Source organism: Phoenix dactylifera, chromosome 5 (genome assembly GCF_051530095.1).
Source record: "Phoenix dactylifera cultivar Ajwa chromosome 5, Ajwa_hap1_PhDact_Kaust_v1.1, whole genome shotgun sequence".
NCBI lineage: Eukaryota > Viridiplantae > Streptophyta > Magnoliopsida > Arecales > Arecaceae > Phoenix > Phoenix dactylifera.
Window position 1 is genome coordinate 8,608,948 of NC_143194.1, and position 17,764 is coordinate 8,626,711.

The window sequence follows — 17,764 nt, forward strand, 5'->3', positions numbered from 1 at the left end:
GCAAGCCTATTTAGGTTGATCATAGGCTAATCATGGTATTTATGATTGAATTTGTTGTATTGGTAACTAGATTTAAATGAATTTGGATTTTTAGCCTGGTTACATGATTTTGAATCAAGATGAGTATGTGAGGATCCGTAAGAATGTGTATTTAGTCCCACATCAGCTATATACTGGATATATCTTGAATACTTATATAAAGCTTAGAAACTTAAATAATAACTTTTAAGCTAGTTTTTTCAGGAGGGGTAACTAGTTACACCTCTTCTTTCCTATTGAGGCAAGTGCACTGTCTACAACCTACTTCTCAGTTATGATTGCATGTGTCTAAAAATCTTCTCATCAAAGCTAGCAAGGATTAGAGATCTACTACCAATGATGGAAAAATCTAAAGCAGTTTTGATCTGTTTCATTGCTTATTATATTTAGTTACCAGGAATGAATATATTTTCTAAGGCATGAGATTGAGTGCTCAATTATTTTTTTTGAAAGCTTCTACTCAAACTCATAAATTTCTCTAACTTACTATTTCTGTGGGTCCATTGGCAGAAGGAGCAACCTATGGCTCTTTTCCAACTGATTCTGCATAACTTATTTTTCTTAAGAGCCATAATCCTATGCTCCCCCAAGATCAAAGTTTTATAGCAGTGTACAGAAAAAGGTGCATTTGGTGGAGTTGGTTTTATTATCATATAAGAGCTAGTGGTGCTCTAGTAGCTGCAGAAGGGTGCTTTTTTTTTTTTGCTGAATGCGGGTGCTTCATACAGTGTGTATATAAATACATCAAATAAGATTAAAATACAATAATTCACGTAGTGCCAATGGTAACTTTTTTTTTTTTTTTTTTTTTCTGATCGGAGGGCATACGCCGAGTGATGGGCCGCGTAGGTAGAAGGGTGCTTTTGGTAGGGCTAATTTTATTATCACTAGTACTAGTGCTGCTTTAGTTTAGAGGGAAATTCCTTCGCAATTATTAAATAGCTTTCAGATCAAAAGACCGCTGATGTTCCCTTCTATAAGATTGCCGGCGGTTGGTGCGCACATTGCTTTCCATTGAGGTTTTACAGTATAGCCGGATCTCTCTTTACTGCAAGATAAGTCTCCTTTAAGGCTGTGGAGAAGAAAAGAACAGAAAATGGAGGCCGTCGCCCCTCCGCAACCCATACTGACCTCTTTCCTCTCACCCCCGAGACCCAACCACCTCCTTCTCACAGCCACTACCCTCTCCCACCTCAAACAAATCCACGCCCATCTCCTCCGCTCCGGCCTCGACCACTCCGCCCCCTTCCTCTCCAAACTCCTCTCCCTCCCCCTCTCCTCCCCCTCCTCCCTCGACTACGCCCTCTCCGTCTTCCTCCACACTCCCCAACCCGACGCCCGCCTCTGCGACCGCGCTCTCCGCGTCCTCTCCCGCGCCTCCGCCGGCGACTATCGCCGGGCCCTCGCCGCCTACGACCGCATTCGGCGGGCCGGCCTCCCCCTCGACCGTTTCAGCTTCCCCACGGTTCTGAGAGTCGCCGCCAGGGCCGGCGCAGACGATTGGGTGGCCAGAGAAGCCCACGGGCTCGTGGCCAAGCTGGGGTTCGACTCCGACCCTTTCGTCCAAACTGCGTTGGTTCGCTCGTACGCAGCGTGCGGGCGGGTCGCCGACGCACGCGGGGTGTTCGACCGGATGTCCCAGCGGGACCTCGTCGCCTGGGGCGTCATGCTCGACGGGTAAGTTTTAGATATCTCGGAGCCAGTACCTTTTTAAGTATAACCCCCTAATAGATAAAGCTTCCCGCTTTTCAATATTAACGGACATTTTCTCATGCAACCTCATTAAAATTATAGATAACACTCTCTTCCTTTACTTTTGATTTAAGTTTGACACCCTTGGCCTTGGGTGTAAATAAATCCCTGCCCTTGAGATATAGTAAATCGAATTCTGGAACAATGTTTTTAGCGGTTATCTCCATTGTGGCAGATGTTTTAGAATTAGGGGTGGCAATTGGGTCTGGGTCGGATCAAATACAAAATAAATCAAAAATCTATCAACCTGAATCGGATCTGTTTATTAAACATGTCAAAAATTCAGACCCAAACCTGGCTATTTTATTAAACAGATAATGTAGCCTGATCTACAACGAGTTGAAATAGATTAAACGGTTAAGCATTGCCATCCCTATTTAGAATGGAGCTAAGAGCAACTTTAGATGGTCACTGTTCATCAAATAAAACTAATATATTTTCTAAATTCATGTCCCTGCGCTAGCTGGAAGCATTATTTTGTACGGCAGCAAATAACATTGTTTTCTTTTTCTGTTGTATTCTATTATGACTGCTAATATCAGCAGTTATTATGTACAAAATTTTACCCCTGGATAAATATAATTCAGGTTGAACTGGGGAAGTAAAGATGGTTATTTTTGTTATAATGAGGAATAACTTGTTCTCGAGGAGATCCATTATTTGGGGATATAGGATTTATTGAAAGTTACACTCCATCTCTGGCTAAGTAGTTGCTGGATCATAAGCTATAACTATTCCTGCTAATAATGTGATGGACTTGCCTCCCATCCAGCAAACACTCCCTGCTCTTAGACAATACGTAATTGGTGAGGTCATCAAATGCTATCGTGTTAGATAGGCCATGTGTATGTGATGAATGTTAGTACTTCAGAAAGTGATCTATGTAATAATAGAAATTTATTCTTTGCTCACCATAGACAATTCAATCACCAAACTTCCTTCATAGCCCTCTAACTCCAATGGCAGTTATTGTCAGACTGGCTGTTTTGGTGAAGCTCTGCAGCTGTTTGAGGACATGAAGAGCTGCAATGTGGTACCTGATCAGGTGATCCTGGCCACAGTCCTTTCAGCATGTGGGCGCACTGGAAATCTGATGGCCGGCCAGGCAATTCACTCGTACATTGTTGCATCCAACATCTCAATGGATTCCCACTTACAAAGTGCCCTTATCAACATGTACTCCAGTTGCAAGTCGATGGATAATGCCCAAAAATTGTATGACAGCATATACCCTAAGAATCTAGTGTCATCAACCGCCATGGTCTTTGGGTATGCCAAGATTGGCAAGATTGAGATTGCTCGCTCCATCTTTGATCAGATGCCTGAGAGGGACCTAGTCTCTTGGAGTGCAATGATCTCAGGGTATGCTGAGAGTGACCAGCCTAATGAAGCAATCAAGTTGTTCAATGAAATGCAACTCTCAGGTGTGAGACCTGACAGGATCACCATGTTGAGTGTTATCTCAGCTTGTGCTCATCTGGGTGCTCTGGATCAAGCCAAATGGGTCCATATCTTTGTGGACAAGAATGGGTTTTCTGGTATTCTGTCAATAAAGAATGCTCTCATTGATATGTACTGTAAATGTGGGAGCTTGGCAGATGCACAAAAGATCTTTGAAGAGATGCCTAGTAGGAATGTTATCACTTGGACAAGCATGATCACTGGATGTGCAGTGCATGGGGATGGAAGATCTGCACTAGCATTATTTGATCAGATGAAAGCTGAGGGGGTTGAGCCTAACAGGGTGACATTTGTGGGCCTGCTTTATGCTTGTAGTCACACGGGCTTGGTTGAAGACGGTCGGAGGATATTCAATTCCATGATTCAGGATCACAACATGGAGCCCAAGCACGAGCATTACGGCTGCATGGTGGATCTTCTTGGACGTGCCAGACTGCTGCAAGAAGCATTTGAGCTCATAGAGTCAATGCCTTTCACCCCGAATGTGGTAGTGTGGGGTTCACTGTTGGGAGCATGCAAGATGCACGGGGATGTTGAACTCGGAGAATTGGCAGCCAAGAGGCTTTTGGAGCTAGACCCAAGTCATGATGGGGCTTATGTTCTTCTATCAAATATCTATGCCAAGGCTAGCAGGTGGGATGATGTTAGGCAGGTGAGGACATTGATGAAATGTAAAGGAGTGTCGAAGGAAAGGGGTTGTAGCTGGATTGAATTGGATGGCAAAGTACATGAATTTTTTATGGGCGATGAGTCCCATCCGAGATCTAGTGAGATCTATGGAAAGTTGGAGGAGGTTGTGAGAGAATTAGAGCTCGTAGGTTATTCGCCTGATATAGGAAGTGTGTTGGTTGATTTAGAAGAGGAAGAGAAGAAAGGAGCTGTTCTCTGGCACAGTGAGAAGTTGGCTCTTTCTTTTGGGCTGATGAACTCAAGCAGAGGCTTTTGCATTCGCATAGCAAAGAATCTTAGGGTCTGTGAAGATTGCCACACTTTCATGAAGTTGGTTTCGAAGGTGTATGAGAGAGAGATTGTTTTGAGAGATAGGAGTCGTTTCCACCATTACAAAGATGGTGTTTGCTCTTGTAGAGATTTCTGGTGACTGGTCAGCGAGCAATGAAGCATGTACGGTTAGTCTATAAGTATAAATGCACAATGATCATTTAATTAGGCATTATAATCTGAGATGAATGTCCATTTTTTTTTTTGGTACAAGAATGTCCAATTTTTGATGCCTTGAATTAAGATACCCTTTGGACTTACGATTGAGCACCATCTTGGTCATGTGTCTCCCTACTAAACAGAGCCAACTATTCTATCTTGTTGCATAAATTGGTCTGAGGTTTTCAGTGTATTATATCATAATTTTACTATAAAAAAAAATCTATCATATTGATCTCTAATGCTGTTTTCATCACAATATTTTTGCTTGCTAGTGAGGTTAATGTTCTTCAGCTCTTCTGATGATGAGCGCCCTTTCGAAGTCATCTGCTGCAGGAAACATCAGATCATGAATGGTATCTTAAGTATCTGAACTAGATTCACCTGCAAGTTGTTTTTAACAAACAAATAGTATGGCTATGTTGTAGAATTACTCATATCCATGTTACATCATGATGTGAAAGTGGATTCAGTCCCATTACGTATAAAATGAATTGGGAAATGTTGATCAACTCATTGAGAGAGCATCTTTGCCAAATCTTGGCTGGTAAAATCGAAGTATGAGATGAAACCTTATTAGATTGCTTAAAACAGTTTCAGACATAAAACTCCAACCAGCACCATTCTTTTCGGTTCTGATTTAGTGTTTTTATTTCAGAAAAATTTCTGCGATCCTGCATTTATTTGAGGTCAGAGGTCATCTTTCATATCGACAAAATATTTTTCTTTTAGTTCATTGGTTTATTTCAAGTGACCATACATTCTTATATATGATTGAAATGAGCCATTTTTCTTTCAGTTAGAAGCATGCATTTCTTTCCTGCTTTTGAGACGGTTACACGACTCGCAAGTGAAGAGCTAAGAAAATAACACAAATAAGCACATCTGTGACAGGCTTCCAAAGATAAAGACAAACCAAAAGAATGTTGTGGTGTGTATTAACTAATGAAGGCGTGTATTAGTATGTACCGGCTTCATTAATATGTATACCAGCATCTATGGCGATGTGTATCAACCTGCAGTGTGTCAGTATGGAGTGTAGTGTGTATGAGTGTTCTTGCATAACAAAAAATAAAAGAGAAACAGTACAGGATTTGAGGCACGCTAGGCCATGTCCTTTGAGAAGCTCTGACTACAAGCATAGGGATGCAAATGGGTAGGATCATGAGTGACCCCGACCCAATCTGATTTCTTATTTGGATTTTAATTTTAGACCCAGATTTAACCCAATAGAAGATTGGGTCAGGATAGGTCCACAACTAAAATTTTTGACTCCATGGATCATTTGGGTCAGGTCAGGTCTATGTATAATCCGGACCCAACCGAAAAAATTCGGATTCAGCTCTGGGTCAGGTCTGGTTAGGTCAACTCATTCATGGCTTCAGAATTTGTTACATCAACGTGGGCCCAAATAATTTTACAGATTCAAGTCGGATCGACGTAGATCGTAGGATTGAAAATCCAAAATTACCCAAACTTCAAATGGGTCGAGTTGGGTCTAAATTCAGAAAATCTAGATCTGATCCAGAAAATGGAATGGGTTAGGTCGGTCTAAGCAGGTTGGGTCGGGTTGAGTCACGAGTCAACTTGAACTATTTACAGCCTTATACAAGCACATGCTTCAAACCCAGCCTCTCTGCAAGATATAACGGACCTAATTTGCACTGGTAGTACATCTAGAACTTGCATGATCGATGCACCTTGTAGGTCACCTAGAAAATAGAATAAAAGAAAATGATGGGACTATAATGTTGGTTGTCTCTCTATTGATAAGAAATTATATCCTATACTGCATACATCAATATGGTCGTGCACCATGCTAATCACCTTATCTACTTGCTGTGGGCTGATCACTAAGATGAGTGCATGGAGCCTATAGAAATAAGATGAGATGATTGGTATGGTATAGAACCATATGAGGCATGTGGTATAGGGTATAGAGTATAATTTCCTCTCTATTACTCTACTTTAGGCCTTAAGAAACGTCACCTCCCTTATGTAGATCCATTATCCTGATAGATCAACAGTAATTGAACAATCAAAAACCCTTAACACCAGTCCTAACTATAAAAAATCATAAACGGCTGCTAGAAAGAACTGACTGGAGTTTTTGGGATCATAGAAGTCTAAGAACGGCTGGTAAAATAAAACCAGAATTATTAAGCAACTAATGAACCATTAAAGCAAACCATAAAGGAGAGAAACAGTTAGTTGCCGATTGGAGACAAATCCAAACTTGAAATCCAAGCGTGAGTCCAACTCAACTCAATCTAGTCTCAAAATAATAGTTGAAAAGTTTAAAATCTTTATAAAAAATATAAAATTTCTTATATGAGGTAATAAAATCCTTTTTCTCACAAGAAATTATTTTATTTCCTCAAGCAATTAAGTAGAATTGCACAAGGCTAGAAAACTTGGCAAGTTAACTGATGACTCGGCCAAGTCAAGTCAAAAATCACGGCCACCAAGTCAACAGTCAAGATAACTCGTCTAGTTTTAGAAAATGGACAAAACTCGGCTGAGTGTTTCATGACTTGATTGCATGGGCTGTGTCATAAAAAAAAATCAATCAAGTCATATTCTTTATTATTTTGTTTTCCTGGAACTTTAACTTAGCCATGTTAGACCAACTTATCGCTAAATCAGATCAAGTTGATCATCAAGTTAGACTAAGTCATTGCTGAGTTAGATGATGGAAAAGGTACTAATCCTTAATAAGAGTAAGAAAGAAGTTGAGGTCAAGCAAGTAATATGAAAAAGGGGTCTGGTTCCTCCCTCAATGGTGGTTAAAGATGGCTGTGTTCTTCCATGTGAGTGAAAGATTAGTAGTTTACTCACGAGTTAAAAGCAAGAAGATAAAATGATGGATGACAATATTAATTGAAGGTTTGCATATTCTTTAGACTAAATGACTCGGATATGATTAATTTTAATAACCTAAAATTTTGGATGACCATAAATATTATTCTCCCATTTGATTTTGTATAACGTTATAACAATTGAATTAGCTATATATTCTTTATTTTTCCTAGAAGACCAAAATCATAGATGTTTCGGTCAATCAATCAAATATTTTTTGGCTATAAAAAAGTTTGATGCATGTTTTGTAATTAAAAAATACATTAATACATGCTATGGGTATAAAGGGATGGGATTACTTTAAAAAATAATAAAAATATCACAGGACAGTCTCGAATTTCTAGTCTTGGGAAAGCCATATGACGTGGAATTAAAAAATTTTGAGGGGATAAGGGAAACTTCAAAGGAAGACATATATCGAGCAGAAAAACTAGGATACATATCGTATACATGGACATACCAAGAGTTAGTATTATATATAATAAAACAAATAAATCAATTTGTTTTTGGCCTTGTTTACTATTTTTTTGTACCCTAAGTATAATTTTACAAACATAGAATTAATTGTGAAGTATTTCAACTTAAATTAAGGTAGGATAATTGGTTAATTAGGTTGTGTGCAATCAGGCCCTCGGCAAGGTCTTGTCATTCCACAGCTCTTGGAATCTAAGACTACTTTCTGTTAGAAATCTACTATCTGTAAATCATGTGTCTCATTGTACTCGCCATGGCATATCTAAACAAGTGGTGAGGTTGGTTACTCTCTACTTCGAGATATTTGAGCAATAGTAAAAATTAGAATGACTTTTCAAACTAAGCATGTATTCAGATAAACTAATTAGATCTCTTCTACGTCACACCAGCACCACTTAAATACTGGCATATCAGAAGACGATTCTACCGAACAAATCAGACAAAGGGCATCCGATTTTCGTATTTAATCGACGTCCGAGCGTTTCAAACTTGGGTCACTCTGTTGGAACTTTAGCTCCGTTCCAATCGTGCTACCATTTCAGAGTTATGGTATACTCGTTAAAAAAAAAAAAAAAAAAAGAATTAAAAAAAAACTAGCGGTGGGAGCCAACTACCCAAACAGACACAATTGAGAAGCTCCAACAATGACTGACCGGTCCAACGTCCACCCACCTGTTCACCATACACCGCCTTTCCGTATAAATATCTGAAATCATCCAAATTTTTTAATCCATTTTAATTTAAAAAAAAACACTTGGTGAGTTGTTGAGAGCAGAATGGCGGTCCTCGTAATTTCTCTCTCCCACAGGGTCATTTATTTCGGTAGTCTTAAATTCGGGTGCATGATTCCGCATAAATATTTCCATACGAGATTATAATCCATTGCAACGGTAGCTATAAAGGCGACGTGGACGGCTGATGTCGTTCCCGCATAAAAATTATGGTATCTCACTGGAGGATAACTTTGGGTTATTTCCTTTTTTTGGTCCAAAGGGTTGGGATGCGTGCACTGGTCCTCCGGATTATTTAAATCGGACTGGGAGTCATTTCAGATCCGTGGTTGGTTCCGGGTCTGAAGCTCTTGCTTTGGCCTCTGAGAAGACGAAGGGTACAGCTCAAGACCCTAGCTCCCATTCCCCCAAAAATTCTCTGCTAGAATTTCCGTCAAATTCCTCCCATCTCCTCTTGATCGCTTCTTGTGGTCGATCCGTCTGGCCGGCCCGATCGTGCTGGCTTTTTCCGCGAAGATTTGGGCCGCTTCTACGAGGATTTCCGCCCAGGAAATGGTGATCTCAGCTCGGTTCCGACACCTTCGAGCTTCCACAACAGCGGAGGATCTCAGCGTCTTTGCGAGCATTTCCCCCTTCTTCCGATGAGCCGGTGAGTCGAGTTCGGTGTTCCAACTGTTTTCGTGTTGTTCATTTAAGTGATCTGATGGTTTTTTTGCTCGATCTGTGGTTTTAGTGCTTGTTTTGTTGGATTTGTATGAAGACGTGGAGAGAAGGAGCTTTCATTCGGATTTGCTTGTTATTTTCGGCTCTCTGTCTCTAGATCGAAGTGCGTCTCGCATCCGCTGTGGTTTCCCGTCGGATCTGGGCTCACGAAACGAGATTTCTCGAGGTATAACATCAGATCCTTTGATTTTTGATGCTATGAGCTCTGATGAATTATTTTCCCTAGCTTGGAGCTATTTGTTTCTGTTCGCCGTGTTGATTTCTGCATTCCTTCTACTTTCTTAGGTTTTACTGTATTTGATCACGAGTTAACGGGATTTGGTTGGGGGAAAAAAATCCCATTTTGGAGCCTTTTGAAGGTATCGAGATTTTGAGATGGAGACACTGGTGGTTGTTGCTCAGCATCGGAATCAATATTACAGCAGGGACAAGTCTCAGATTTCCGATCGGTTCGGTTCTTCTCCTTCTAGAGGCTTCAAAGGAATCAATTGCCGGGCTTTCCAGTCCGGTGCCGGTATTTTGCCATCGCCTCCACTGTTTCCCAGCCCCCCGGAACCGACATCACCTTGCTTTTATTCGGAACCACACAAACAGAATAGAAGGAGCAAGCCTGTTCCGATAAAATCTTTATCCTCTCCTAAAGGGACAACCTTTAATGATGACTTCTCTTATTCTGAGCTGTGGGCAGGGCCTGCTTACTCCAACTCACCGCCTCCGAGTTCTCTACCCATCCCAAAATTTTCTCTTCGCCAGAAACGCAGCATCTCTCTTGACTTGCCGGTTTCTCCATCTGGAATCACGCTCCATCCTTTGTCCAAATCGGCACCTTCTTCTCCAGGCAGAGATTCTTCTTCATCTGCCAACGGCTTCTTTCTCAATACTGCCACTGCTACGGAGAATTTGAGACGGATTCTCCATTTGGATGTCGCTGATGACTAAATTTGATGGAGGAGTTTGGGGGTTTCTGTATATATTCACCATAACTGATGCTCTCTTTTGTTGTTTGTTTACTTGTATAGGGGTTAGCAAATAACTCGTTGGGTAGTGCCAATCTCTAGAAGAAGATAACTTAGGATTCTCTAGTTGGAGATGAAGGAAAATGGGGCTCCATGGCAGAAATCAAATATTATCTGGTATTTGAGAAGGTAGGAGTGGGAGGAAAGCTGGGAGGAAGTCGGGGTGGTGGTGATATCGGTTAATTGTTGCATTGTAAGGCTGATCAAATTTATGGGGAAAGAAGTGGGGAAGGAAGGTATGGAAGCAGTGAAGACAATGGCTAAGCATTGTTCTACTTTTGTGCTGCCTGAGTACTTCCTTATTCTCTGGGTTGACACTGTAAACCTTTTCTCTCAGGTCTCGTTGTAGTATCTGGTAGGGTAAGTTCAATTTAGATGCTGTTCTTTGCTCTTTTTTTCTAGGTTTTCTGGATATGCTTTAGGTTCAGTACTACAAATTACATAGATGATTCATATCATGCAAGCTTCTAGTTGTGTCTTCAGGTTATCTGTTTCTCCGTTCTCTTAGAGCCTGCATTCTCTAGATAAATTTCACCTGTCCAACACTTAAAGTTGGGATCTTCTCTCTTCTCGTTTCTACTGTTGTTCATCTAACTTCTCACTTTGGTGCTCCGCAAGGGCATCGCGTTCGCCTCATCACTTCTTCTGGTTTTTTGGATGAAGAAGTTGGGAGGAGAACTAGAAAGACCGGCTCCTCTCTCCCTTCTGTCACTGAACTAGAAAGACCGGCTCCTCTCTCCCTTCTGTCACTTGTTTGTCCATCTCCGCATGCATGTTTTTAGCTGTTACTTCTCTACATGTTCTGTTTGTCTGTGGTCAGCTCTACTATGTTGTCTCTTGTACTTGGTGGTGAGTTAGGTAGTGCAATCTTGCATTTATATAAGTTTGTCAACCTAGTTCGAAAGTTGTGTTTAGTGGAGAATACCATCCATGAGATGTAGCTGAATGGTATCCATGGGAGGCAGCTGAACCTGTGCTCCGCAACAAGGTACATATGCTCAAAATTATATTTCATGCTCTTTCAAAGCGATGTGTTATTTTTTGGTGCATGCTCTGATTGTGCTCTCTGTTCTCCATGCCTGCTATGTCTGGAACAGTTCTATTTTGGTATGGCAATTGAGGAACATTCTGACATCTCCGCAGATAGTTTCTTCAGCACTGTTTGAAGCGGTGAGGCAAGCATATCTGTTGCTGATGGCAGTCTTGGTTCATCAAAGGTGGCTTCTTTCTGTAAGCGCCAGCACCTCAGAGCTGGTTTGTGTAATCTTAAGATGTTTTGTTGTCAGTTATGTCCCAATCCTTAAGACTTCCTGGCTGTTGAGTAGAAACTATGTAGGAAAGACATGAGTAAGCTTATTCTATGTAGTATTTCACTTTCATTAGTAGTACTTGTCCCCTTATATCAGTATTTCTGGGAAACTTCATGGTGTCTATGCCGACGTGGTTGTATAAATATTTGCTGCACCTTGCTTTGATCAGTGATTTTGTGTCTGGTTCGCTATTTCACACAAACTTGGTGAGAGAAAAATACTAGATGTGTAGTTTGTTCTATTCAATTTCTGCGTATTACAATTGCAGCAGCTCAATTCTGAACTTTGAAGCCCCCCCCCCCCCCCCCCCCCCCCCCCCCCGCCCCCTTCCTGAAGTTTTATTAACTCGACTAGGGTTAGGGGGGAAAACTCGAGTGGTATCGACATGTCGTGCGAGTGGACTGGTTACGATAATGGAGCTGTCTAAATATTGGAGATCTGGTGATATTAAAATGAGTATTTTATTTTATTTATTATTTATTTCCGGGTGGACGTGACATGAGTCGTCTGAAAATCTGCTTCTGTCTCTATCGTTTGTGGGCTCTTTTAAAACTCGAGATTCATGCTTACGGATGCTTTGAGATCAACTTCTGTAGTTCTTGTGATCGTGATCGTGATCGTTTTTAAGGGTTTGGTTGTCATTGGAATGCCTGCAAATTAAGTTGCATGGTAAGTTCAATTGCTTGTTGAAATGCAATTCAGGGTTATTAGGATGAGTTATTGCTTGGGTGGTTTTCATAATTAGAAAAGAAAATTTCTCTTTCCTTGACTCAAAGTCTTTTTCTCTGCTATTCGTCTCGTCCGCCTCTATATTGTCATTTGCAGCCTTTTGCTTACCATGCAGCCCATCTCCTTTACTTTCTTTGCTCACTTTCTCGACGTGGGTGTCCAGATTAATGCCTATGGCCCTATGCCTCCGCGATATCTTCATCCATGGCACCATCTCTATATTCGTCGAGTGCGCCACTTGGTTTCTGCTCGCAAAGTTTTGAAGGAATGTATGCTAAAGTTGTCCTTTTTCCCAAACTTTCGAATCCGCAGCTGTCTTGTAAATCAATTATTGCAATTTAACTTTAACTTTAACGCCCTTTAGTTTCTTTATTGGTGGTGATTTGTCATTAGACAAATATCTTTTCATAACATTTGACTTTTTAATTTTTTGTTCATGTTGATGCTTATCTTGTAATCATATCACTTCTGGGAGATGGGAGGCGCCACCTTCCACTGTGTCAAGGTTTTTGCTACTAACTTGTGTATTATATTTTACGGATTTGCTACGATACTTTGGTAAAATTGTATAGTACACAATCATAGTGGTCTGATTTAAAATTATTAGCTTAAAATATTTATTAGTTAATTGAAAGTAAATGTCAAAATTGCGTGGTGTTTTTGTGATTTTTTTGAGGACTGTATCCTAATCCTAGGCCTTCTCGAGCTTCTTCCTTTTGTCATCGGTTTATTAGAAAATCAGTCTTTTTTCTTTTTTTGAGTATACTAATATAGTAATATACTCTCTTTCGATGCCTCTCGCCCAGCCAACCGTTTCGGTTCCTCCTCCTCCTCTCTCTTCGTCTTGCTCGGTGCCTCCTCCTAGTTAGTCATTGTTGGCTCCTCTTCCTTTCGCCCACTGGTCCAAGCTATGCCTTTGGTTTTGCGGAGGTACTAAATTCTTCTCTCTTTGATCTTCGCATGGAATTCCTCTAGTGACAAATTTCGGAGCTTGTGGAACTCCGTCGGAATGAGGTGGAGGATGGTGTTGCTCTAATAGAGCCTATAAGGGTAAAGAAGGTAACAAAAAATAATTAGAATTTTGCTGCCATACACCTATAATATATTTTAATATCTAATAAAATTGGTGTTGCTCCGATAGAGCCTACGAGGGTAAAGAAAGTAACAAAAAATAATTAGAATTTTGCTACCGTACACCTAATATATTTTAATATTTAATAAAATTAATGTGAAACAATGGTTGATTTGGGATATTAGGGAAAATTAACATTTAGCCAGTAGGTTATGCTAACCCAGATTTGTGTGCTTATGGGCTTTCTTCCTCGATTCCTCACCGGAAAGTTCTGCTAGAAGCTTCGCCGGACCGAGGTAAGAATCTTGCATCCTCTTCTCCTTCTTCTCCGTCATCTTGGCTTTCGTTCACATTGATTTGAGCTAGCAAATTGCTGAAATAACTTTCGAAATAAAGGTGCCTTGTTTTGATGTCCTTCTTCTGAGTTTCGCCACCACTGAGTTTCGCCACCACCAGCTGCCGGATTCGGTTGGGTTTTCCTATCATTTAGGACCCCTGAGAACATGTGGCTATCTGTTAGGGAGTTAGTCATGGTTTAGGCTAAGTTGCCATGGATCATCCTCCACCTTTTTCATGATCTTCTTCCCTCCTTTTTTGTGTCGTTCGGCCACCATCGCTAGCGAGGTAGCGATTAACGGGCTGTCCGTGGCCACCGTCATTGGGGCTGGCCACCATGGCTGTCACGCTCTCTGTTCTAAAGAGAAAAAGGAGAGATGGGCTCTCCCCTATTTTGAGAAGCAAAAAAAGAGTCTTCTCTCTCTTCTTTCTCTCTCCTCTCTCCTTTCTCTTTTGACTTATCTTTCTTTGTTTATCTCTCTTCTCTTGATTCTATGGACCCAACAGGAGGGCCCCAGATATTTTCTTTGTGGATCCGAGTTGACCCTAGTCGAGGGTCCTGGACTAGTGTCGTTGTGACCACCTGTTGCGCTAGCTTTAGCCTAACCATCGCTGAGTATCGTTGGAATATATTATCACGATTCCCATTATGTCACCTATACCATGGTCTAATTCTCGTTTCATGATATGACTGGCTTGATTGGCCCGAGTGGACCGACCCAAATCATTGGATGCTGTTACATAGTCGACCCTATACCTGCACTCGATTGTTATCAGGTACTATTAGACCCATAATTGATAATCCCTGATTTATTACTTTTTTTCTTGATTGAATATATGTTGAGTTGTGTTATGCTAATCGATTCGAACAATCGGGCGTTGTCATCTAGTTAGTCTTGTATATCTTCCTATACGAACCTATTTTCATAGTCAACTCTAGTTTTGTATGGGTTGCAATCATCTGGGCAGAAAGAAGCCCAACGAGATCTTATACGCTAATTTCTAAATTGAGGTAGGACCCTAACCATTTATTTATATTTAATTTTTAATTAAAGGAGAATAAAGAATATGGGTAATTTAAAATTGGGTAATTACTGAATAATTGATTCGTAAATATGGCGAGTGATTGATAGGGGATAAGTTGGTGTTATATTGATATCAAATTAACTGGATATGTTAGGTTTGGATTAGTAACATTATAGCTGCGTTAGGTTGCGTTAGGTTGGATTAGTAGCATTATATATATATATATATATATATATATATATATATATATATATATATATATATATATGTTTATGTTTATTGGTTTGTATCGCTAGATTTATATCGTGAGATTTGTATCGGTTTTTAGTACATTTATGTAGTTATTGTTGGGGGAATGTGGTTTTCCCCCCCAGAACATAGAAACCTCGTCACCAGAAGACCGCATGACGGCCGACCTTAGACGGCCGAGGTCGGCGTCCGACCTCGGAACGTCCGACCCGGAGAGCTCCCGACCTCGGAGGTCCGCCCTCGTCGCCCACCTACCATGGCTGTACCCTTCCGAAGTCTGGCCGGGGGCCATACCCTGCCACCGCCCCAGCATTTATTACGCATGATCTCTGCAAACCCACAGTTCACTCAACAACTAATGCACATCTCCGACTCACTCAACAATTAATGCACATCTCCGACTCACTCAACAATTAATGCACATCTCCGACTCACTCAACAATTAATGCGCATGGCTCCTATTATCTATGGATCCTTAGCTCTCCACGGCAAATCGGCTCAGCAGGGTCCTGTCGGCCGTGACAATTCTCTGACCCCGGCCTCTCCTCCGACATCAATGCAATGATTCACCCGATCGCGCGCCAGCTCAAGTCGTACGACGGCCTCACCTCCGACATCAATGCAATGATTCGCCTGATCGTGTGCCAGACCAAGCAACGTGCTAAGTCGTACGACGGTCTCGCCCTATCACATCACAGGTAATCCGACCCCCCTATAAAAAGGGGACCCTTGCTTCCCGAGGGGGGTTGGACACAAGAAAACGGAGAAAAACTTACCTCCCTCCTCTCTCCTTTAAACGAAGTTTTCCCCCTCTGACTTAAGCATCGGAGGGCCGGCGCCGGAAGACCCGGCCACCGGCTTTTCTGCAGGCACCCCGACGGAGGACGCCGCTCGCCGACGGATCGCCACCCACCTGTGTCCACCAGCCGCTCCCCCTCCTCAGCCGACAATCGCCCCTGGATCCAATTTCCAGTAACAGTTGGCGCTAGAGGAAGGGCCCGAGTCGTGATCATGAAGTTGAGAAGTAAGGGAGCCTCCAACATTTCCCGGCGTCCCCCACAGAGTCCTGGACACTCCGTCCAGAATTCACCTACTCCGGTTGACCCGGTTCCTCAGGTCCAGCCGGAGCAATTCAATGCCCTGGTGCAGCAAGTTCAGGCCTTGGCCGCTGCCGTCCAAGGTCTGCGACGCGAGGAGGCCTTGCCTACGCTCTCCCCTCAGGCCCAGATCCTGCCGGAGTTTCCTCCCAACGGCCCGATTCTCCAAGGCCAGAATCTTCATGGCTCTTCCAGGGCCAACAACGAAGGGCGGGCTTCCCCCCAGAGAGAGCTGCCGGGGGGAGGTCTCAACAGAAGATCCCAACCCTCTGAAGCCGAGTCGGCCCCGGACCACCATGAGCTGGAGCAAACCACGGTGACGATTCCTCGGGTTGGGGAGCTCGACAGGAAAGTCGAGCACTTGGAGCGCCAGATCGAAGCGCTCCACAGCAAGAAGGCAAAACAGGAGGGGGATTTTGAATTTACCACCAAGTCCCCCTTCTCCCGCCAAATCGAGGACGAGCCGGTCCCCACGAGGTTCAAGATGCCTCAAGTGGAGCCCTACAGCGGAGTTACCGACCCCCTCGACCATTTGGAGAGCTACCGAGCTCTCATGGCACTGCAAGGATCCTCGGAGGCCGTGCTTTGTAAGGCCTTCCCGGCGACCCTTCGAGGGACAGCTCGGCTTTGGTTTTTCGGGCTGAAGCCGAGCACGGTATCCTCTTTCGAGCAACTCGGCAGGCAGTTCGCTACCAACTTTGCTGCCAGCCGACGTCAGCGGCGGACGTCGGACTCCCTCCTGGATATCAAGCAGAAGGAGGGGGAATCCCTCAAGGAGTATCTGGACCGCTTTACCGCCGCCACGTGGAAAGTCCGCGAAGCTGGAACTCCGAGAATCTACGGATGTATTACCAATGAAACCCCAAGGGGACCTAGGCAATCAGGAATATGGATTCAGTCTCCTCTTTATAATGATTCGTCTCTTTTCAATGATTATGATTATCTCTTCTAATGTTGGGTCGTTTGTGATCCTCAGATACCCCGATTAAGGTCGGGATGCCTCGAGCGTTGACCGTAGAGTCTCAAACTCCCTCGACCTCGGGAAGCACCACCCAGTCGACGATGAGCCCAACCTCCCTTGGCCCCATATTTGAGACCTCGACTAATGTCGGGATACCCCGAGGGTCGACCGTAGAGTCCCAAACTCCCTCGACCTCGGAAAGCGTCGCAGGTCGATAGAGCGTTCCTAGACCCATCGACATGGTGCACGATTCCTCGACTAAGGTCGGGATGCCCCGAGGGTCGACCGTAGAGTCTCAAACTCCCTCGACCTCGGGAAGCGTCGCAGGTCGATAGAGCGTTCCCAGACCCATCGACCTGGCTCACGATTCCTCGACTAAGGTCGGGATGCCCCGAGGGTCGACCGTAGAGTCCCAAACTCCCTCGACCTCGGAAAGCGTCGCAGGTCGATAGAGCGTTTCCAGACCCATCGACCTGGCGCACGATTCCTCGACTAAGGTCGGGATGCCCCGAGGGTCGACCGTAGAGTCCCAAACTCCCTCGACCTCGGGAAGCATCGCAGGTCGATAGAGCGTTCCCAGACCCATCGACTTGGCGCACGATTCCTCGACTAAGGTCGGGATGCCCCGAGGGTCGACCGTAGAGTCCCAAACTCCCTCGACCTCGAAAAGCGTCGCAGGTCGATAGAGCGTTCCCAGACCCATCGACCTGGCGCACGATTTCTCGACTAAGGTCGGGATGCCCCGAGGGTCGACCGTAGAGTCCCAAACTC

The 17,764-nt window shown here is 43.3% G+C and overlaps 2 protein-coding genes across 4 annotated transcripts; both read left to right on the forward strand.

The window, feature by feature from the left end:
* The first annotated feature begins 1,001 nt into the window (after positions 1–1,001).
* On the forward strand, positions 1,002–4,423 carry LOC103718081 (Pentatricopeptide repeat (PPR) superfamily protein). Its single transcript, XM_008806729.6, has 2 exons — positions 1,002–1,716; positions 2,758–4,423. Exons 1-2 carry the CDS (start codon positions 1,136–1,138, stop codon positions 4,349–4,351), a joined length of 2,175 nt encoding a protein of 724 aa, XP_008804951.3. The 5' UTR covers positions 1,002–1,135; the 3' UTR covers positions 4,352–4,423.
* Positions 4,424–9,223: 4,800 nt separating this feature from the next.
* LOC103718082 (uncharacterized) lies at positions 9,224–11,691 on the forward strand. 3 transcript variants are annotated; one of them, XM_008806730.5, is made up of 3 exons: positions 9,224–9,363; positions 9,483–11,201; positions 11,311–11,691. In XM_008806730.5, exon 2 carries the CDS (start codon positions 9,573–9,575, stop codon positions 10,134–10,136), a length of 564 nt encoding a protein of 187 aa, XP_008804952.1. In that variant the 5' UTR covers positions 9,224–9,363; positions 9,483–9,572; the 3' UTR covers positions 10,137–11,201; positions 11,311–11,691. The 3 variants fall into 3 exon arrangements, with proteins under 3 accessions (XP_008804952.1, XP_088577703.1, XP_088577704.1); XM_088721577.1 differs by having other exon boundaries at positions 9,233–9,363; positions 9,557–11,201; XM_088721578.1 differs by having other exon boundaries at positions 9,233–9,363; positions 9,557–11,201; positions 11,357–11,691.
* The last annotated feature ends 6,073 nt before the right edge of the window (positions 11,692–17,764 follow it).